The 23,683-nt window shown below is 35.2% G+C and overlaps 1 protein-coding gene across 1 annotated transcript; it reads left to right on the top strand.

Moving 5' to 3' along the window:
- Window positions 1–1,761: 1,761 nt before the first annotated feature.
- On the top strand, window positions 1,762–23,335 carry RASEF (RAS and EF-hand domain containing). The gene is made up of 16 exons (XM_026091825.1): window positions 1,762–1,841; window positions 2,636–2,726; window positions 5,671–5,766; window positions 6,768–6,845; window positions 7,236–7,351; window positions 8,087–8,155; window positions 9,520–9,604; window positions 11,159–11,250; window positions 13,971–14,205; window positions 15,420–15,557; window positions 15,661–15,808; window positions 16,811–16,892; window positions 18,159–18,273; window positions 19,231–19,350; window positions 21,090–21,166; window positions 23,227–23,335. The coding sequence occupies exons 1-16, from the start codon at window positions 1,813–1,815 to the stop codon at window positions 23,333–23,335; spliced, it is 1,680 nt and encodes a 559-aa protein (XP_025947610.1). The 5' UTR covers window positions 1,762–1,812.
- Window positions 23,336–23,683: the final 348 nt, after the last annotated feature.

Below are 23,683 nucleotides of genomic sequence, written 5' to 3'. Positions count from 1 at the left end.
GAGCTTGTTAGCAGCAGCCACTCCTAGCTAGAGCTTTTCCCACGAGCTTTTCCCAGGAGAAGTCAAGGCCTCCTGCAGTTGTCCTTGCCTAGCTTACCCTTTCCTGTTCACAGCAATCACCTGCTAGTTCCTCGGGGGTCCACAGAAAGCCCACAACTTCCAACAAGATCCTCAAGTTCTAGTCAGAGCCCAAACACTGCTGTGCAAACTGCTGCGTCTGTTCACTGCCTCTGTTAGCTGCGCTCATCACGGCTTACCTCATCACGGGCCTGCTTCTACCTTTCTAGGCCTACTCTTTTCTTATGCGTGTGGTTTTTTTACATTTGTTTTTTGGCCTTATTGATTTGCAAGTTCTTGAACACCTGTTCTGTGTTCTAGTGTGTAGTCTGTAGGGTAATCAGCTTCAGTATCCATTGGGACTGCTAAATTCTGTTGTCATAGACATTTTTCTGCTAAAAGGATTTATAACAATTCAGATAATCAAAACTAGCCAGCATGAATGCAAACTGTTACGTGACATTATTAATGGCATTGCCAATAGTTAGAGTTCCTTATGTAATATTCTGTGTAATAATATGCTTATTAATAATATGCATATTAATATAATAATATGCTTATGCTATTTTCTGTTTTTCTATCTTGTCAAAACTGTTGGCTTCAACAGTCAAAATTGTATGTAATCTATAGAAACAAGTCCAGATCAAAGGAGAATCAGAATATTGTTTTCCTGCATTGGGGCAGCTTTAAAGAAGCAGTATGTCTTTCAGCAAGGCTTTTAATAACTAAAGGATCTACAGAGACTTTTTGTCTTGTTTCTACATGAGATATATATATTATGCTTCAAATGTTAATTGGATACAGACATAATCTCTTATAGAAATGATTTTTTTTTTTTTTGGTTCAAAACAGGGATGGCATTAAGAGTGCAGTCATCAGAAGCAGAATAATTTTTTTTAAACCAGAAAGCTGTATTATCTTTTCCCCTACAGCTTATCCTGTACCCACTGAAACAAAAGAGATGTAAATACTAAAAGTCCTACAGCTGAGAGAGAGTCAAGCTTTGTGTGGGTAGCAATCTTTGCCACTGCTGATTCCCAGATGAGTTTGCTAAGCTGCACTTTGTCCCATTTTGTTGTGAGAATATTGTTCCCTGTATTCAGTTTTCAAGATAGCTGCAGTCTAGCTAGCAGACCACAGTGTAATGCTGCCACCTCCTCCTCCTTTTTTTTTCCCCCTTGAAAGAAATACGCTCAACCTCTCCTCACTCCCAATGTCCATTATGACTTAGGTGGTTGGCATTCCTGCTTGTTTTTACTTTATATGCAGTCTCTTACTATATGTAATCTTCACAGATCACGATTAACATTACAGGCACCAGCAATCTTGATTTACATTATGTGTTACTCCAGTGGCACGCTCTTCAGTACATCACCAACAGAAATAGGAAAAATGGGCTTAAAAGAAAGCTTAAAGGTTTTTTTGCAATGGTAACTATGCTATAGTAAAGAAAAAAGAAGAGTAAAAATAATTTATAAAATTGCAAACATTATGCTGAATGCTCAAAGTCTATATTAACTTGTTAATTTTAAAAATCTGCAATAAAGAGGAGCGTCATCATTTGGAATAAATTTTTCATGCCTTGTATACAGCACTGTTCCAAGGAACTGTATTAAACTGGTATCTATCTTTTTCAGACAAGAGCAAGTCAGTGTTCTGTATCAGAACATACACACAGTGGAACCAAGATTAATCCAGCCTTACGAACATGTCATTAAAAACTTCATCCGGGAGATCAAACTTCAAAGCACAGAAATGGAAACCCTAGCCATTGCTGTGAAAAGGTATAGTAAGTTATGTTTCTAGTTCAGTTACGCAGTTACTTTTTCCTCCATCACACTTGGTTAGATAAATTACTGTGAGTTAATGCCAAAATGTGTCAAACAATATTTTCATAAACTGAGCTCAGAGAGTATAGTTTATAAGCATACACATGTGCATAAGCACATATAGAAGCTTGCAAATGATTCCTACTTATATTTTTGGATAAGTCCTGGACCAAATTTTTGAGGCTACATTCTTGTGTTTAATATCTATAATATTTTGATTTCTCTTCATTGGCTGTAACATTGAGTTTTAGCATACATTCCTATTATACTTTCATTTAACAAAACATGTTTTTGCTTCTCCAGCTTCAGGGGACAAATTTACCCATTGTAATTACTTGGTACTTGTGATCTTGCATCATCACTACTGCAACCAAACAGATTAGCTCAGAGGAATGGAGTTTTCTGTGTGGTGATGAAAGATACTGTAGTTATCCTTTTGAAATCGCTTCATAGGAAAGCAGAGGGGGCCTTATATCTCTGTAACTTAATTTTTGAAGTGCAGATGTGGTTTATTTCATACTAATAATCTGCTGTCTACTATTATTTAAACTCTAATTTGCCTGTATTTTCAAATTAACTTGTGATTTTTGGCTCCCAAACGCACCCTTTCCAAAGTCTGGGCAGTGTTCAGCTGTTTCTATGTCTGTCTGTCTAATTTGTTTGAGCATGTGTAGGCAGATGTGTTTTACACAAATTTTATGAAAAGCCAGAGGGCAATTCATAAGCCTCTATTTACTTTTAAATTTTAGAGCTCAGGATAAAGCAGCAGTTCAGCTCAGTGAGCTGGAGGAAGAGATGGAACAACGGATACAGGCTGCAGAGCATAAAGTTAAAAAGGAAGTGAGTATTTTGTACTTACAGAGTTTCACAGTTACCAAACTCTCAGTGGTCTTAAGAAGAACCAATGACCAAGTGATTCTTTGATCCTGATGGACTGATTCAAGCCACTGAAGGCAGGGCCTGGAAGAAAAGAAGCCATGAGATAGGAAATGTAGTCACTTAATGCTCTTCCAAAGAAGAACGGTTGCTCTGATGAAATAAACAAAGGAAAATTCTCCTTTCTGTTCTGTGAGAAAGGGGTGAGGTAGAAGAATTTGTTTCTGAGTCCAGTATTGGAAGCAGTTTGGAAAAATGACCTTTCACCAGGGAAGAATGGAATCTGTTTCTAGTACTAGTAGCAGATGAATTTGTGTAGAAATTAAAGCTCAGATCATTTGTTCTTAATTTGTGAATCTGCCTGGAGCAGTGGTCTTTCTTTCCCCTATTGGTACATTCAGATTCTGTAATTACATTTTAGAGAGTTGTAGACAAGAGGGAGGATATTTTTGATGAAAGTATGTGAAAGCCTGGACCTCTTGAAGTTTTTTGGAAATTCTCTGTTATTTCAGTGTGCTGAAGTTTTAGTCATTGTTTTAGCCCACTTGTAGACTTGGTGGCAAAGTATAAGAATCCTCTTCCCCTTACTTATTGAAAGATACAGTCAAACCCCAGGTGGTTATGTAATTCTAAGTAGAAAGCAATACAATAAAACCACCCTATTTTTGTTGTCTACTTCAAGTTAAACTGTTACTAAGTTCACATATGAGAAACCTAACTTTATAATATGCAAAGAATAAAAATTCTTGTAAAATGTTCTAACAAGGACATAATAAATTCAGCAATTAAAACATATACTGTGGCCATTATTATTGCTCTGGTAGGACACACAGTATACCGAATGCTTTTGGTATGGGTTCTTTAACCAAAGCATTTGCAGAATAAGAAGCAGCAAAGCACAAACAGTAAAATTGCTGATTTTAAACAGCTTACGGTAACTGATCAGTGGGGTTAATGGTATTCTGATAATTTGTTTCATCTTTTCTATACAGAAGGAAACACTCCTACCATAACACGAGTCAGTTATTTTCTTAGAAAGAAAATATAATGGCATAAAAATGTTAAAATATCACTCCAGGAAAAACAGTGTATCATAATGTATTTAACTAAAGATAATGCAACTCTCAGTGCAAATATACTTCCTGTTTAGACAAATAGTAAGCATTTATGTTCAGGAAACAAATACATTTGTTTTGGAAAATGTCCTTTCTGTACAAAATGGTAAATCACTGAAACAAAATTGAAGAATCTTGTTCAATACTGTAAAAAGATGACTGGGAAATGTGTATACATTTAAGACCATCTACAATTATGTACTAGCAATATGTAAAAACACGTCTGTGTATTATCCATTCATATTCAGTGTTCGCATTCTAAAAAGAATGCCTCATGATTCAGCAAAATTCTTTGTAGTTTGCAATGCTTATGCTAGTGAAAGATCTGTTCTTTGGCTTGAAGTGCTAAAGAAAAAAAGAGACTGGGAGCAGCCTGGAAAAGTCATCAGCTTAAGTCCTCAAATTGTCATTGACTTGCGTGGGTTGGTATTTCACCTTTCATGCCTAGATAAAAATATCAAAGGTGGTCTGTAACTTATTTCTCACAATGCTCTTTACATTTTTGCTCCTGAATGTTCCATTTGGCTCATAGCTCCACTTACTCCACCTACTAAAACGCCCTGAGAGTAAATGTAAGATATTTACTTTGTGGGATTGTACTAAGCCATTAATCTTAATGCCTGTACTCAACACTATTGTTTGTCGAAATGATCTCACTCATGCAACTGAGGTACCTTCCTCTGCATGATAGTATCTGCAGTTTGAGTGTATCTATCTCTATATATTTAAGAGAAGCAAACAGTTACCAAACAACTCATACATTAGCAATCTATATAGATGCCAACAGCAAGAGAATCCAGCCTAAACTAATTACTTTGGTTGATTATCATTTTAACACATGGATGTCAACATAACATAGGAAAGAACTGAATTATGAGCAAATCCCTGTCTGTCTCTGTTTTCGCCTGAAAACCCAACTGATCTCATTGACASCATGTATCAGTGCTGAATACTGGGTTCTTGCATAGTGAAACTGTGTACTTGAATACCAGGGAGTGAGTGGAGCGAGTTAAACACATGCTCATGCATAGCCCTGGGAACATATCATTCTTCTTGTTGTCAGTTCAAAACTGTTTTTGGAGTAGCTTCCTTTCCAAATCTGTTGGTTTTGATTAAAATAAAACAATCACTTACTAGACTGAATATTCGGTCCAAGTCTACATGAAACTGCATTATTAAAGATGCTGTCATCCACATACCTTTTACAAAGCATGGGCCTGTAATATTCAAACACTTACAAGGGATAAATTTTAGAACATAAACAGGAATAAATAAATAACTGATGGTGGTACAGTAATACTATTATTGGAGCGTTGTATTTTGAGCCAAAGAAGGCTGGTTTGAAAAAGAGGATTCATTTCCTAGAGTGCGTGTAACACTGATTTGTGTGTGTGTGTGTGTGTGTGTGTGTGTGTGTGTGTATTTTCATATATAAATACACATATGGAAAATTTGAACAACACTTCTTTCAGTTTTATTTAAGACATTGGGAATGTTAAGCATGGGAGAACATGACGTGAATAACAAACACTGAATTGACCCATATCTTTGCTTCCAACTGTTTAATATTTCATTTCTGTGAATATTTTATAAGTGAATGACAATAACAGAATCATTATCTGTGGATCCTCAGAAAGGTGGCCATTGACTTAATGGAAAGCCCCTGGTAACAGAAAGACAAAATTACACAAGTCAGTCTAAGAGGAAAATGTTTGGCTTTTCAAATTGATGACTGCATTTTTTAAGAAACATTTGAAACCTGTCTTGACTCTTAATAAGATAACATATTACAGGAGAAACGAAAAGCTGAAGAAGCACTAAATGAACTGAAGCGCCAGTATGATACTGAAGTTGGGGATCTTCAGGTGACAATAAAAAAACTTAAGAAGGTAAGTGGCTTGAAGTCATGGCTAAAATATTGTAAGAAATACTGACCTGATGAAGTGCCTTCTGGAAGATGGATAATCACAGCTATAGTTTTTGTAATTTAATGTGTATTAGTAATAGGCAACTTTAAAAAGTTGTTTTAGGTTGTGTTAATATTAATATCGCAATTATCTTGTCTGCTATTCGATACATTAGAAATAGTCTAACATATTGCCTCTTAAGTATTTGTAATTCATAGAATTAGTGAAATTGGCAAGGCCAAATATAGTAATGTGCTATGTTATAATAATATGGTGCCTTTTGGCAAACAAGTCCAATTCTCTCAATATTGCAAATGTTAATGGTAGAGGTAGGTTTAGATTGTAATCTTAAATTGAAATCAAAAGTAGAACTAGTTATTACTAGTCTAAACTTAAATCCAACATGAATTTTTCATTTGATACCTAACTCTGTAAGATAAACCAACATCTCAACTATGAATATTGGTTTGGGTTATTTTGTAATCTTGTTTTAATTTTGTGATTAGCTTTTGCTATAAGTATTACCAACATTATAGCAACTACAGAGGTTCTTATTAAATTACTGCGTTGACAGAAATGGATATCCTCATGAGGAGTAATGAACGCTTGTGTTACAAATACTATGGAAAATTGACATTGATGAGGTAGCTTTTTTTTTTAAATTAAGTTAGTGGGGGCACACCTGTTTATATCTTAGTATGTAGCTTTTGTGTCACTAGTAATGCAGAATAAATACTTCTAGCAAATCTACAGAGTGCAAAGTACATATTAAACATTTTTAAGTATTCACTTAAAGGTAAATTATGAAACTGGAATTTTTATGGAAGGGTTGCTGCTTACTCATGCATTTGGGAAAACTATGGATTTAAAAAACTTTCATAGCTGAACATATTTAGGGGTAATTTAATATGACATCCATTACTTTTTACGTTCTTTGAATCAAAACAGTCAAGAATATATTTTTCATGTATTTATTCTTTTAGTTGGAGGAGCAATCCAAAAACATAAATCACAGGGAAGATGTGGTTGAACTGAAAAAAAGGATACATGAAATGTTGCTGGTAAGAGATGATTATCATTAACATATTTATTCAGCCTTAGTATTCAATGCAGTTTGTTCTTTCGTATTTTGTCGTGGTGTTTTAGTGATTAAGCTAAGAAATATGCTTTCTAAGTTGTTGGTAGGTGTATGGGGATCTTCATCTTGAAGGAAGAAAAAAGTTCTATTTAAATGGATACACATTGCAGGTATAATATTTAGAAATGGCTTGAAGTGATATAATCTTATTTTTGTATAGCAGAAGTTGAAAAACCAAAATTCAGTAATGTTCTTAGATGCTAGATTATTGACTAGCATAATTTTGATGGTTTTAATTTTAGCATTACAATGTCAACATTTTGTAGAAGTGACTGACAGCTAGCATCTAACTAATATCTACTTTTTTTTTAAGGAAAATCAGAAACTTAAGAAAGATCTTTTAGAAGCACAGACAAATATAGCTTTTCTACGGAGTGAATTAGATAGTTTGAAAAGCGAGTATGCAGATCAGAGTTTGAACACTGAGAGGTAAGATACTCTTACATAATAGTATTTTCAACAGGGGAATAAATCTGTTATCTATTGTAGTTATTATGTAAATAGTTGGTAATTTTATTTTCTTAATTTACCATAATTGACAAGTATGCGTTTGACAATGTGCAAAGTATACCATAACCACTGTTCACTTAGGTTATCAAGGCTCTGAAAGAGCAAGTACTTGACATCATACAAAATCTCATAATCATGCAAGGAAGCCCATTGATTTTACTGGGACTTCAGTTAGGAGTGAAAGTTATAGCATCAGGCACTTTTTTTCCTCCATGACTTGCACTCGGATGAATAACTCTGTGATTGTCAGGGAAAATGAAGTTTGAAAGTCTCCCACATCAGTCTCAACCATATTTTCCTGAAAGCAAATGAGAGCTGCTTCCATATACTGTATTCATTTAATGGTGCCTATATGACAGTTTCACAATACTATTATCTTCATTCACAGTTCTTGTTGACATACAATGGCTGAGATCAATGAAGTTATCAAATTTGTTTTTCATAAAATTGCTTTTAACATATTTTATCAATCTGAAATGTAAAAAGAGAAAAATATGTGTTCAGAAATATCTTAAAATATTATGTTTTTTCCCCACTGTATATTTACCACCTTTCAAAAATGTTGACTGTTGAGTTTTGTCCTCTGCCAAGGCAATACTATAAAAAAAAAAAAGGTGAGAGGACCTCTGTAAAGAATAACTTATTTTTTTACAGAGATCTGGAAATGATCCGAGAGTATACCGAAGACAGAGATAACCTGGAAAGACAAATTGAAATACTTCAGTAAGTTCACAATAATTCAGGCTTTTATTAACAGATTTTGTCMAAAAATATTTAGGGGTAAACAGTTTTCTAGTTATGTAGAAGACTTGGATGGAATTTGGGAAAAACTATCAAGTCAAATATTGAAATGGCCTTAGTTCTCATAGAAAGTACTCTACAGATCTTTATTATTTCATCTTAAGTTTGTGTTCCTGTATTGTTGAGCTGGATGCTCATGTGGCAACAGTTATTGCTATGCTGAGTTTTGTGTTCTTCCCTGGTGTTTTCATTTAATCTCTTCCTTTTCAAAAGGAAAAAAGGTAGAGCACATCTTTTCTAAAATTGAAGTTTTGAAGAGACGTCTGGTTACATTTGGAGTGGCATTAATTGCCTTCTCGATCTCCTGTTTTTAGCCTAAAGTAACTGCACTSTGGGTGTTTATGTGTTTTATACATGTAAGTTTTTGGCAGCCTATCCATAATGTCGCTCTTTATGGTTTCTGAAATACTTTTTCCGTTTTTTTCCTCTCTGCTTGTTAAACAGAGACATAGAGGATCTTAATCTTACATAGAGATCATAATCTTATGCCATTGGTTTTTAAGCAGAGCTCTCCACTGACTTAAGTGACCCAAAATATTAACCAAAACTGGCACTTTCTTGAATTCAGTATTTGGTAGTATGTGACTACTGAGCCAATAACACTTTGTGTTTTTTTCTTTTTTTCACTAGCCTCATTGACTTTAATTTCTATATAATAAACTGAATGAGATCTGAGTCTATCCATGCTATTCTCAATATTATTACTTGGCTCCTTTTTTATTGACTTCAATTCTCCAGTAACCCTCTGTCTTACTGTTATCTGGAAAGTACTGTGTGCAGTGCTGTACAAGGCATGCCCAAACAGATTTTTGTTTTCAAGGAGTATCACAGTGAACAGTTTTATATCTTTAGTTAGTTTATTTATCTTATCCTTTCTTTCAAGTAGCTGAACAGAGTTGTCTCAGCAACACTTAAAGTGTAGTCACATTTTATCTCAAAAATGGCTGTTCCAGTTTACTGCCCCATAGTGATTTGTTACAACCGTTCCTACAATGTTGTCCTTTTTTCCTCAGCTGACCACAGAGCATGCCATGTCGTGTAAGTGTAGTGAAACAGCATTTCCTAGCCCACCACTGGAGTTTAAAATTCACAGTGCTTTCTTTATCTACAGTCATTTGAGTAAACAACAACACAGTTCTGGCCCAAATTACTCTTTAGTGTTCATCTAAAGAAAAAAAAAGGTTTTTTGATATGTATTTTTTCAGATTTTCTTTGTTATAAGTTATATATTTTATTAAAGTTTTCTTTGCTATACTCTTGCAAGTTAAACTATGTTTCTCTGTTAGATCAGCTAATAGAAAGCTACATGACAGCAATGATGGCTTAAGAAGTGCACTGGAAAACAGTTTGAGCAAGTACAACAGGTCATTGGTACGTAATTATATTATGTTTTAATATTATATATAATTGTATATTGTTTTAATTAATGATTTATATATTATACCTATTATATAATTATTAATTGTAAAACATAATACAATTATATCGTGTTTTACTAGTAGGTTTTAGAAATAATACATCAAATGCAAATTTGTTTGTACTTCAGTGAGTACTCGGAAAAAGTTCATTTCAGTGAACTCATTCTGCATTTACACTTAATAGTTGGGGTTTTGTTAGAGGTTGCTTGGATTTTGTAAAATAACAGAGCTTATGTTAGAACACAACTGCTTTCTGAGGTGCTTTAGAAAATAGTAAATTTTTATATGTTGTGGCCAAATGTATCTGATGAGGTGAATAAATCAGCAGTTTCCTTTGCACTAAGTGAATGTGTTTATATTATTTATATTGAAGTGCTCTACAACTGAAAATGCACTTTCTTAGGAAACTGCTTTCCTCTTAGCAAAGTCTCAGTCTAATCTAAACTTTTATCAAGGCAAGTTACTGGACAAAGGGATAGCAGGGACCACTGGTAGTACAGAACTCAGACCATTTGGGGCTATCTCCGCTGTACCGGGATCTATTTGAACAATTGTAACCTACTGTCCTCCAAACCAGAGCATGGAAGGATTGAAGGCAATGCAAATGCCTATCTTAGTTTGCCATTTCGTCATGCTGGGAAAACTTTTTAACTCCAAAACCAATGGTTAGGCAAGGCTTATGTCACCACAAAACCAGCTAGTTGTTTCAGAAGGATAGAGCTGGAACAATGGGCCCATAGAGACAGTATTGGCCAGAAAGGAGGAAAACAGTGGTCATTGCCTGTTTCCAGCATACCATATCAGTGAATGTGAGTGCCTTTTGCTGATACAGGCTCCCAGAGTTTCACTACGGATGCAACTAGAGATACCATTTCCTTCCTCTATGCCCTGAAACGTATGGAAGGGAGGCAGGTTACAGAGAAGAGAGTAGAAATTGTTCTCAGTGAATGAATTTAAAGGAAGGAGGGAGGTCAGAATGTATGAAAGACATGTCATGTGCTGTCAGTTGAGATCTCTCTTCTCCACAATTCCACTCAAGAACCAAAAGGTATCTCTGCTGGAGCCAGCTCAGCCAGTGACATTTCCTTTTCCATCTTAGTCATCAACATGTATGTATTGGCTGTCTTTTAAAGAACTCAAGGAAAATCCTCTTGCCTGTTCTCTAAATATTACTTTTCAAAGTTCATTATTTCAAAGTGTTAGATGTACAGTCATTGACATCACCCTCTTGGGAAATTCCGTTGTCTTTTGTGATTGAGTGTGGCCAGCAGATTCAGTGTTAAAGCAACAAGGGAGCCTAAATGATATCTATAATGTGCTGCATGTAATGTGATGTGTTGACATCCAGTAGCATTTAAAGGAAGAGGTTTAATTAAAAGTAAGCAGCTGAATATACATGAAAATACACAGTAGTAATTTTGAAGATTTACACTTTTATCATGACAAACCTGGATGCTTATACTGTTTTTATCAAACCTATCATGTATTTGTTATGTATCTGTCGCAGCGGCTAGCAAATACCTCACCAGGAAATACCATTTCTAGAAGCAGTCCCAAATGTAGTGGTGGACAGTCTCCTCTAAACCCACGGTATGACAGGTAATCCAGTTTGCTTTTACTAAGTTTGAAAAGGATAGAACTTTGCAAATATCTTAGAAGACCGAATACTGTCAAATAACAGAATAATTCTGTCTGATTCAGAAAGAATGTGTGACCTATAGCATTTGATCCAGAGTATGATGAAATCCACAGGTATCTTTTCAATGACTTCAGAAAGCTCAGGAAAACTCTTCAGTGCTAACTAATGAACTTGCACAGAATTCGAACAGCTTCATGTTTGATCTTAGACTATTTTGATTCTAATTTGTTTCTCAGTCTCCCTCYTTGTCTCCAAGGAGCCAAAAAGCTACTGAGGACCTCTATTAAGTAGTTTCCTCAGTACTTAGAAAATAAAGCATTTTATATTCATATCTTTAGCCTGTATGTCTGGTTTTCCCATGTAATAATTGTCACAAAGGTATTTGGGCCTAATTCTTCAAATAAATAAGCATCATCAACTCCCACTGATGTGCAAGAGTAGTAAGTGCACTTGGGTATAAACAGAATAAGAGTTGCAGAGAACAGAAAGTTATCTAAATGCAAATATAAATGATCAGAGCTACTTCAGTTTTATATTTACTGGATTCAAGTCATTGATCAGAACTTCCTCAATTCATTGCAAAGACTCTCATTGATCTCCCTGAGTGTTGGATTTGGCCTCAAATGCTGTAGAACTTTTTTTTTTCCTTAATAGCTGGAACTGCCTTTAAAAATGTGTGTTCTTACCCAACTGATACTGTTTTGTCTTTTTCTTTTGGTGTTGCTTCAAAATCTACAGAGATCTTTAATAGAGTTCTTATGTAGCCTGTGTTTTATATTTTGCTAGTGGGATGAATATCTTTTGTAGGGATTAAGTTGGCTTCCACTTCATACTAATAATATCCAAATTCATTCAGTACTGTTACTGATTCTCCTATCTCCATGTGAGAGACATGTTTGCTGGTTATAAAATTTTGCTTGCCATAAACTGAGTCCTTCTGCTGAATGCAGATAAAACCAATTCCCTTATGTTGGACCCTCTGCAAATTTTGAAAGCTGTATCCGTTACTAAGCTGCACACTGGATTGAGTAATTTTCTGAGGTTAGGGAAGGAATGAGTAAAACCTAATTAGGAGGTTTAGTGATATCCTTCTCTGAGAATATTTATTAATATGTGCTCTGAGAATATTTATTAATATGTGCTGTTTGGTGCAATCCTTTGCATTTGAATGAAAGTGAGAAACACAAGCTTCTTTAGAAGAAAGTTTATGTGCTGGGATAAAACTTACTCTTAACAGGCACGTATAGTAGTATCAAAGGAGAGAGTGAGATATGAATTTTCCAAAATACTGTGTTCGTTTTCAGCACTTTGTCTCCTAACATCAGATCAGCGTTCAGAAATACTGATTTGCATTTTAACATGTTTTAAGCAATTTACATTCCTAAGTATACTTTTTCAGTTGCATAATGTATCTTAGTCTAAGTTGCTTTAAGCACTTATGAAATTCCCACCGTTGAATCCATGCTTCAGTGATGTTGAAAATTGACTAATAAAGAACTTTATTTCAGGGAATGCCTGACCAGCTTAACTTTATTATAGCATACCCCCTTCTTTCATATTTCAGTGATTTGCTATAGGCTTGTGGGTGCTTGGATACAAATAGCATGGATACTGTGATATTYCAAAGCAAAGATCATGCTCATTCACATGAACGTTGATTATGCTGAGAGCATGGAAAAAAGACAGTTCTGAATGTTGTTGCAGTAAAAAAATGTTGCCTCTAACATCTCTGGTTAGCTGCTTGCAGGGGAGAATTATACTGGACTCAGTAACAGCTTCATAATCCTGAGAATTCCTGCAGTGCACTCTTTTGTAGTGTGCTGTTGTGTTGGGAGCTCCTGGCTCCAGCAGCAAACTAGCTTTACAAGAAATCACGCTGGCCTTGATTGTTAGAGCAGTTCAGTGCTTCATGTCCATTTCCATAGGACAGAGCCAAACTGGTTTTCTCCTCTCTACCATGACTTTGAGACATYTTTTACCTCACTTTAATTTGTGCCTGTCCATATCTTGCTGCAGGAACCGGATAATGATTGTAGCCATAATACACTTTTTTAAGAGATTGATTCTTTTAAGATTCCCTCTATTCATCTTTCTTTTCTGCAGCTCCTTTTGCACAAATAAAAGTAAATTCTTTTTTCTGTAAGTCACACTGCCATTGCTGCATCTGTTTAAGTATCCTTATATATTATGACATCCAGAACAAAAAAAGATGTTACTTTGAAGGAAGGGAGAGTGGAAAGAAGGGACTTCCATTTAGTGCCTTAAGTTTTACATAGCCGAACTGTAAAAAAACATGTTTCTGCAGCTTCTGCCTCCACTGTTGCTGAGATTCTGAACTCCATTGCCTCCTCTTCTGTATTCACAGTTGTTACTTATTGGCCTGTGTGAATCTGTGAGCAAAGGGCTGGATGCATTCATATAAATTAGATAGAGCACATCAAGGTCATTTTCCATATGCAACATTAACAAACCATCAGTACTGAACATGATATGATAAAGAAGACTCTTTAAGTGGGAAGGCAAAATAGGGCAGTGACATATGCCTTAAAATATATAGCTAGCATTTCTATCTATTGACTATTCCAGAATGGCTCAGATTTTGTTGGTAAAAAGAATTGTAAAATAAAATGTTGATGGTGGTTTTCTTTCTTTTTTTTTTTTTTTTAATATTTCTTACTAGGTCATCTCATTCTTCTTGTGTGGATGAAGATTATGATTCTTTAGCCCTCTGTGACCCTATGCAAAGGATAAACTGTGAGGTTGACAGCTTACCTGAGAGCTGTTTTGACAGTGGTTTGTCTACCCTGAGAGACTCAAATGAATATGATTCAGAAGTGGAATACAGGCATCAAAGGATTTTTCAAAGGTCACAGTGTATGCAAGAAAGCTTTGGTGGTGATGCTTCTGATACTGATGTAAGTGCTAGACTTACTGCATTTCTAAGAACAACCTTTGGTTGGAGACAAAATTAGCTTCCTGTTTTTAAAAGGAAATGGGTCTTTGCCCTAAGTATTTGGATTATATGCATGAGATTACCGACAACTTTTCTGTAGAATTTTGCTCTTAAAAAAAAAAAAAGAAAGAAAAAACAAGCCTGTTTTGATGGTTTAGTTAGACTTTAATCAGTAATTTGCTTTTCAAGGTACATTTCATATTTTTAAAAGTTGTTAAACAGCCTGGAGACAGAAGTCCATTTTCTAATTAAAGAGCGAATACTATAGAACTAAAATAGGTTTCAATTCAAATGTTCTTACTATGCTGTGGCAGTGAATGGCAAGATCACATATATAAGAATAATACTGTTAGTGCATACATTGGTTTATGCAATAAGTGTCAGAGCACTTCAGAAGGGGTTATTGTCTCCATTTTATTGACAGAGAAATGGAGATCTTTACTGAGGACCACATAGCAAGAGTAGCAGCATTAACAGTAGAACACAGGTTTTTTGAGAGCAGATCTTTCACTGTGTCCAATCAATTTGTTTGCTGTTGAAAATGCCAGTAGTACTGATTAAAGCTATCTTCTGTGTTCTGTTTAGTTTAGCTTAAGTAGTAGTACTCTGGAGAGTAATGTCTTATAGAAAATTTTTTAAAATAAGTTTTGAAATAATTTTTTCTAGTATTTCTTTACTGTAATTATTTTTGAAGCTGAAATTTTCCTTATGGAAATTCCTTTGGCCTACCTGGAAATGGTACTTAAAGTGTGTCCCCCAAATAGCAAACACTTTCAAAGACAGAAAATAGGCCATAGAAAGTAGCAAATGTGATTCCACTGGTGTCCAGATCAGAAAAATTCTGATGAAGTATCTTTGGAATTTGCTAGTATTCTCAAGTAGGAAAAAGAAAGGCATAGGCGAATACTGAAATACATCATGTAATACAGTTGTCTTTTTGTACCTGCTGTAGTAGTTGCAGTTAGTGTTATTTGTCAGATCTGGAGGTTATAGGACTTAAGAAAGCTTCATAAACACTTTGCTTTCATGAATAAAAATTGCACAGCTTTGTTCGATCCTTTATTTCTATTTAATCCAAACCRTTAAGAACAGAAGTTTCATTCAGTCTTAGCTCTGCCTTTCCCCCCAAAAACATACTTTTCTCACTGGAGCTACCACACTGGCTTGTACTTTCAGGTTCCAGAGATCAGGGATGAAGAAGCATACAGTCCTGACAACAGCAGTATGGTATTAGACTGGAAGCCTTCACGACCAGTAAGTCGAAGCAGCTCAATTGCTTCCACAAGGAGATATATATCTGCTATTCCACCTCAGGTAACCAGTTACTAAAAAAAAAAAAAAAAAAAAATTGATATCCAGAACTATATTGTAATATTTATTAAATTAAGTGAATCAGATAGATTCTTTTCATTTTCAGTCAGATGCAAGAGAATGTACTCCAAAATATCCGAGTTCAGAGAAGGCTTACAAGATAGTTCTTGCTGGAGATGCAGCAGTGGGAAAATCCAGTTTCCTTATGAGACTTTGCAAGAATGAATTTAGAGGCAATACCAGTGCAACCCTGGGTATGGTTGTTTTTCTTCTTAAAATACTGAAATGAGTTTATACTATTCTGCAACAGTGATGGGTGAAAAGAACAAGCTCTGTGATCCCCAAGGATTTCCTAACTATACACATGCGGTTTCTTAGCCTGTAAGATCTAAATGACTAATAAAGCCTGCAAGTGTGTAACTGCTATTTAGAGTGGAGAATAGGGTACTACTTAAATTTAGTTTCTCTGTAGAAAGCATGAAACCTGTTCTTGAACAATACAAAGCACCAATAAAGGGAGTTTTAGTGTGATGATCTTAGAACTTGTTTACAAAGTCCTTTTTGCGTTTTCCATTGCCATCCTGCCTTCTCAGCTCTTTCCTACTTCTTTAGTCTTTCATACTATCATTTGATGTCTTTCATTCTATTCTTGATCTCCATTTCTTCAAAATGTTATTGAAACTTTAGTTCAAAAGCTGCTGGAGGGATTTCTAACTGGTTTGTTGTGTATAATATCATAATTATCAGCTAACAAACTTGTTTTATTGTTTCCAAAGACTGAATTTTTGTCTTCTAGTGAAATCATAACTATGTGTATTTGTTTCATTTGCTTTGAGTCAGGATTTTCATTCTAGTTGATTTTTTTTTTCCTCTTTGGCATTTGAAATAAAGTCTGCTTTATGAAACATTTTCTCTTCTTCTATAAAACTATTTGGTAAAATAAAGCAGAGAGGGATCTTCTTGTTTGCTTGTCATAACGCCAAATTTGTATCAATGCTCCTGGGAAAATATGTGGGCAAAATATTCCTTTAAATGTTTTTCTGAAGTCAAATGGAATATTCATTCCCATATTCAAGGGATTACTGCATTTCAGGGTTATAGGAACTATTGAAATCTCACAATTTATTAAAAGAGATGTCATTTGAAATAACAATTATGCCCTTTTATATGGAATATTACTTTTCATTTTCTGTGGATGTTAATGTTATTGATTTTTTTAAAGTTAATATTGATTAGACTATACACATTCTTTTCAGGTGTGGATTTTCAAATGAAAAGACTAGTTGTTGATGGAGAACCTACAGTGCTACAACTGTGGGACACAGCTGGGCAAGAGAGGTTAGTGATTCTCTGCAACTTATGTAATTTCAGTTGTTTTATTTCTAAATGACATTTGCCTTTTTTCATCTAGGTGCAAAAAAAAGGGCAATAAATATTATGTGGCCCTATTGTAAATATGTCAATGTTGGCCATATGTGTCTGTAGACAGATGCAATTTTGCTCTGCTGTGACTGAGACAGGTGGAGTGTCTATCTGTTCACTGTGGTGATGCGTGAGATTACCTTTTATCTATGCAGAGAATATTAGTTGAGATTTCAACTCAGCATTAATTAATTACACCCATATGTCTCCCTCTCTTACATTACTATAAAGAGATGGAGTAGGAATACATTGTTTCTTCCATTGCTTTCTTTGTCCTATAGACCTGTATTTCTGAACAGGCTTAATTTTAGAGATTTTCCTGACCACTTCCCTTGAAATTCCTGATCCTGATTTGCATTGTGTTCAGTGAATGAAATATCTTTTCTCTTCCACCAAAGACTCTAGAGAGATGGCAGAATTGTACAGATTGCTGAACATATGTCAAGGATCTTCAAATTATTCTGTTGGATTTCCACAAAATCCTATGGCACCCTTACCTACAAAGAACCATTACTTCTTTACAGCAGTAATGCCGTTGGTGCTTATTAAGAGGTTACTCTGACACCTGGGAAGTCAGTTTAATCTGTCCACAGGCTATGATCTGTATTGGGGCATATATGTTTACTTTTGTCTAAGTGAATGGATTATGTGAAGTAGGTAGAGACCCAATTACTCTCCTGCTGTGTGAAAAGCTTGTGAAGAATATTTCTTATATAATGTAAACGCCTAGTTGCCATACTTCATTGTTATGTTGATGGAAAAGACAATTATCTGTAGCTTGATAAATTAATTCCTGGAGTAAGTTTGTTAACTTCTTATTTTCTTCAAATGTAGCAGAGTAACCCATTCAGTTTCTGAAAGCCTAAAAGCCTTGCCATGTAATCAAAGCCTCGTGTAAAGCAGGTATCTGTACTAGATAAACTGTAGATTTTTTTATTATGAAAAAAAGTTTTGATTGGTGATTAGGATAGAATCCTATGGATTTTTATGGAGCATCTGTAGATCTGTTTAAGTAATTTTCAGAAACTTTTCTAAGAATTCAGCTGTGAGAAGGCACACAATGTGGATGGGACAAATGTATTTAGTAGTGTAATCAAGTAATGTTGTGTTGTTAATGATGTGAAATTAGAATTCTTTTTTGTAAATGTGGCCTTACACAAGTCCTTTTTTTTTTCCTAAAAGATTTCGAAGTATTGCTAAATCCTACTTTAGAAGAGCAGATGGTGTCTTACTGTTATATGATGTAACATGTGAAAGAAGTTTTCTTAATGTACGAGAATGGGTGGATATGATTGAGGTAAGAACCTTGAATAACATACAACCTGCAAGCTGTATTTCACTGTGATGTTACCTTATTATTTAAAATGAGGAAGTGAGTATTCCCATTGAGAAGCTCATTATTTGGTTCAGAATTCCAGAATCTTTTTTTTAGAGAGACTGGCTTTATTTATAAAGCTTGAATAACTGTAGAGTGAATTAGCCAAACTGCAAAGTCTAACAGAAGTACAAGTTAAATGGAAATCCTCAGGATATTAAACTGTATCCTGACATATTCAGTCAGTGGTAAAATTAGTGCATTGTGATGTTTTGTATAAAAGAGTATCATGTAATCACGCTGTTTCCAATCACTTCCTTTTGAAATGWATGGGAGTGCTACACCACTTCAGATATCCCTCCGTAGATGTCTTCAGTATTCTTTGTATGCTCTGCATGTTAAACCAGTATGTTAAATTCTATAAATTAGCTATAGTCCAAGTGAAATTTTCAGTATTCTTTCTGTTATTACATCTTGTTTGTCTGAATACATTTAAAGAAAAAGGTTTTCTTCCTGTACCAGATGCATTTAATAGGAGGGAAAGTGATTAGCAAGGACTTTAATTTTTCCTTCTGAAAGCTTTTTTTGAATCATGGCAGCAGAATTAATCTCTTTTCCTGTAGTAATTTAGTCGTAGCATTTAGATATAGTGACTGTTTCCATTACATTAATTGGACACATGAAATTCCTTGTTGGCTAACAGGGCTTATGGGAATACATGCAGATCTTTGCAAACTCATGTTTAAGCTGGTACTTAAATTATGGGCTTTCTCATGAAAAACTCTCAGCATGATATAAAAAAATTTTTTTTTTGATAACATGCAAAACTTTTTTTTCTGGGAAGGAAATCAGTATGATTACTTGCTCAAGTCACATGACAATGTTAGTGATCTTTTTGTATTCTGAGTGTTCTTGCAATAAGGAAATAACGCTTTACAGGATGCAACTCATGAGAATATTCCAATTATGATGGTGGGAAACAAAGCAGATCTCCGCCAAGCAGTTACAGAACAAGGACAAAAATGCGTGCCTATAAACTTTGGAGAAAAGCTGGCCATGGTAAGGTCTATGTCTACTTTTTCAGTATAAAATGCTCTAAGGAACTTTAAACTGAAAACTATGTGAAATGCTAGTAAACAAAAGTCATTTGCATCACCCATGCACCAGTACAGGTTGGGGGTTGACCTGCTGGAGAGCAGCTCTGCSGAGAAGGACCTGGGAGTGCTGGTGGACACCAAGTTAACCATGAGGCAGCAATGTGCCCTTGTGGCCAAGAAGGCCAACGATATCCTGGGCTGCACCAGGAAGAGTGTTGCCAGCAGGTCAAGGGAGGTGATCCTGCCCCTCTACTCAGCCCTGGTGAGGCCACATCTGGAGTACTGCGTCCAGTTCTGGGCTCCCCAGTACAAGAGGGATGTGGCACTACTGGAGCAAGTCCAGYGAAGGGCYACAAAGATGATTAGGGGACTGGAGCATCTCTCTTATGAGGAAAGRCTGAGAGAGCTKGGCCTGTTTAGCYTGGAGAAGAGAAGGCTGAGAGGAGAYCTTATCAAYGTGTACAAGTATCTGAAGGGAGGGTGTCGAGAGGATGGGRCCAGACTCTTTTCAGTGGTGCCGAGCGACAGGAYGCGAGGCAACGGGCACAAACTGAAACACAGATGCTTCCATCTGAACATGAGGAAAAACTTTTTCACTGTGAGGGTGACAGAGCACTGGAACAGGTTGCCCAGAGAGGTTGTGGAGTCTCCATCCTTGGAGATATTCAAAACSCGCCTGGATGCGATCCTGTGCAACGTGCTCTAGGTGACCCTGCTTGAGCAGGGGGGTTGGACTAGATGATCTCCAGAGGTCCCTTCCAACCTCAGCSATTCTGTGATTCTGTGATTCTGTGATTTTCTGGTCATTAATTTCAAATCTAGTCATCAGTATTACTGGATACTTTTCGTGGAAGTTACTCTGTTGTTGGCATGTTCTGGCTCAAATCTCATCCCAGTGTCCACTGACCTAACCTTCATTATTGGTTGGCATATTCTTCACAGTCTTTATGGTCCAAAAAGTGCGTGGACTGGGAGACGGAGCTTTTATGCCTCCAGAGAAAAATTGCCAAAGCAAGTATTAGGGGATGAGGCTCTCCACCTAACTTGTGCCTGCCCAGTTTGAGTGAAATATTTTCATCTTCAAGTCACTGTCTTTTTTATTCCTGCCATGTCTGCAGAAAAAGGGGTGAGGGGAAGTAACTCTCTGCTATAAATAAAAGTATAGACAAATTTTTCCATATTTTTATTAGGTGGTAAGGGAAGAATGCCTATGTCCTGTATTTTGCAGGACAAGTGGACCGTAGAGTCTTGAGTTGATGAGTGCTTACACAGTCGAATGATTCCACTAGGGCAAGTACTATGTCTGTTACTTACAGAATAATAATCCTGGTTAAGCTAGAATACCAGTTGCTATGGGTAAAGAGTAGCTAACAGCATGACTTCAGTAAACTCTCCCAGCATCCCTTTTCCCGTTTTGCAGCCTTGTGAGCAAAAAGATTTAGGCTGGACATTGAGACTATGATTCATTTTTAACTCAGTTTGCAAATTAAAATATCCTAAATATAAAACCCATAAAATTAATTACATTTTTCCAATATTAAAGTGACTGTATTAGAGAATGAAGAGGACCAATGAATCCTGTTCATTTAAATAGGTGTGTAATAGTTCTTTGGAGTTACTGAGGGAACCATTTGTAAGTTAAAATACCTAGATAAAACCATTTAAGCTGCACTGGCTTAACGTTTTATTTTCTACTCACAGACTTACAATGCGCTATTCTGTGAAACAAGTGCTAAAGACGGTTCTAATATTGTAGAAGCAGTTCTTCATCTTGCTCGGTAAGTAGCCATGTTTCTATTTCCACATAACGCATCTGTGTGTTTTATAAAATGCACATTATATATGTATATACACACAAAGACACACACACACACGTATTTAAAATTGTACCAACATCTAGTTCAACAAATGAAATTAAAAAAGGATGCTATGTTAAATCATTATATATCAATGCAAAACAGGATTTTTTTCTTGGTTTAATCAGATAACCTATTTTTGCTTGCAGATGTTGCTCTACTCTCTTAATACTAAAATTGGAGCTTAGTTATGGAACTCACACTTTTAAAACCTGTTTGGTGAATGACTTTTTAATGAGATACATGGATTTACTTTCTTAATTCTTATGTATATATATAAAATATTTTTAATACATTTTATATACAGTTTTACATATAATTAAATTCTAAATTCTCTCATATGCATCGTATACATTTTGATTTGTCTACCAGATCATTATGCATAGTTTTATTACAGATGGTTCTAATCCCACGTATTTTCTTTGTTGTCACTTTTTCTAAATTATTTAAAAGATAGAAATTCTGATTGTATCCATCCAGCAACCTGGTATTTCCATGATAAAGTATGAGCCAAACTTGATGATTTACTATATTTCTAAACCCTTCTTTATTACCATTTTATTTTGTGGAGTTGGCTGTACGTAATAAATCCTCAGTTTCTGAATTTTAAATTTGAAACATGGAGTCTAAGGCGAGAATTACGTACCATATTCATTTAATTTTTGCAGAAGCTTGAAGAGATAAACTTTTTGACACTTGGTTGGTATTTGGTTATTTTGTGGTAAAATACTTTTAATTAAAATGGCTTGAATAAAAAGTACTGGTTTTCTGGGCAGGGTTATTGTTTCTTCAATCAGGACTTTGAAAAGTACCTGTATTGCCAGGAAAACAAGTATGTCAGAGATGCAGCAAGAACACAGCCATTCATTTATCTCTCGGTGTCAGTGCAAAGTAAATGGTTGATTTGTTGAATGACTGGTTTCCAGGAACCTGGCTGTGAATACAGCAGTAGGTTGTGAAGTTGAGAACATATATAGTACAGTTAGGTAACATTAATCACAGTTGTAAAATGACCCCTAATGTTTAAAAATGATAAATTTGTTTAATTGTTTCAAGGATTAAACTTTTTCCAGTTGGAGCCTATTTTTCAGAATCTGAAAAATAAAATTTTAACAGTTCACCTCACTAACTTCAGCAATCCTCAAATGCTGTAGACATTACCTAAAGACTTTATTCTGGAATGCTTGGTTTTGATTCCTTTACTCCAGACTTAGTAACTCTTATTCTTTGACAGAACATTTCTGAATTTTGAAATAAAATTTCTACAGGAACATTTCATTAGAGCAGATTGACTTCTAGACTGACCTATTACTTCTTTTTAGGGTTCCTTTCTGCCACCATTACTATGTTGAATAATATGTTTTTTTGAGAGGAACATCCTGAATTTATTCTACTGATGTAAGGATGACTTAAATTGCACTATAAACAGGAAATTTTTGAGCTGGCTTTTGACATTCTAGGAGGCCCATAATAGGAATACAAAATCAATAATCACAGGTACATAAAAAACTTTTAAGCCTACATTTGAAACAGAACATCCAACAATATGCTCTAAGGATAAATGTGTACTTGAAATCGCATATAATTTAGTTTTATACTTTCAGCTATGAACATGTTTAGTTTCTGTGGTGAGAGTGACAGTTACCAAATTAAAGAAAAAATGAGCAAAAGGAAAGGGAAAACGTGACACAGGTGATTGAGTATCAGAAGTTATTATGTTTCTGTCACTAAGAGTGATTTGTATATAAATACTGATGCTATTTCCAAAGTAGAAACTTAAGATGTGTTTGATTCCGTGTACTGAAAATATTATTTATTTATATTTATTTATGTGCTGTTTTACAGAAAGTTTATGAATTTAACTTAGAAAGCAATAATGACAGTGAGCTGTATAAGGCATGCTGAGAGAAACAGAATAGTGAACATGAATTGAAATAAATTTATTGAGCTTTGTCCCTCTTTATTTATTTATTTATTTACAGTGAAGTGAGAAAACGAAGTGACAATGAAGATGATACGAGGTCAGTAACCAGCCTGGCTGGGACACCTGTCAAAAAATCGGCACTCACGAAGAACTGTTGCAATGCTTGAATGACAGATTCTTTTTCTGACCTAAATAACTTGTATATTTTTACTATTTTTTTAAAAAGGATAAATGAAGGATTTCAGTAATGTATTCTTTTTACTGTGGACTTAAATATTTGTGTATTTAGAACCTGCATATCATGGAAAAAATCCAGCTTCTGCTTTCTGCTCATTCACATTTATGCACTTGCTTTGTCCTTTAGGCCCTGGTATCACCTTTCCTAAGTAATTTAAGTCAATGAATTCAGCTCAGAATCAACGCTACAATACTCAGCACATACAATATTGTAATATATTTTACTTCCTTTTCCTGCTTGTTTCTTCATGGTGTCAATATTTCTTACATACAAAATA

This window comes from Apteryx rowi, unplaced genomic scaffold (genome assembly GCF_003343035.1).
Source record: "Apteryx rowi isolate R43461 unplaced genomic scaffold, aptRow1 scaffold_929, whole genome shotgun sequence".
NCBI lineage: Eukaryota > Metazoa > Chordata > Aves > Apterygiformes > Apterygidae > Apteryx > Apteryx rowi.
This window is presented reverse-complemented; position numbering and strand designations above follow the sequence as displayed.

Coding starts and splice junctions, on each gene's coding strand:
- RASEF (XM_026091825.1), top strand. CDS start 1,813: ATGGAAACCCTAGCCATTGCTGTGAAAAG. Junction 9,605..11,158: donor GCAAGTACAACAGGTCATTG/GTACGTAATTAT, acceptor TATCTGTCGCAG/CGGCTAGCAAATACCTCACC. Junction 14,206..15,419: donor GTGATGCTTCTGATACTGAT/GTAAGTGCTAGA, acceptor TTGTACTTTCAG/GTTCCAGAGATCAGGGATGA.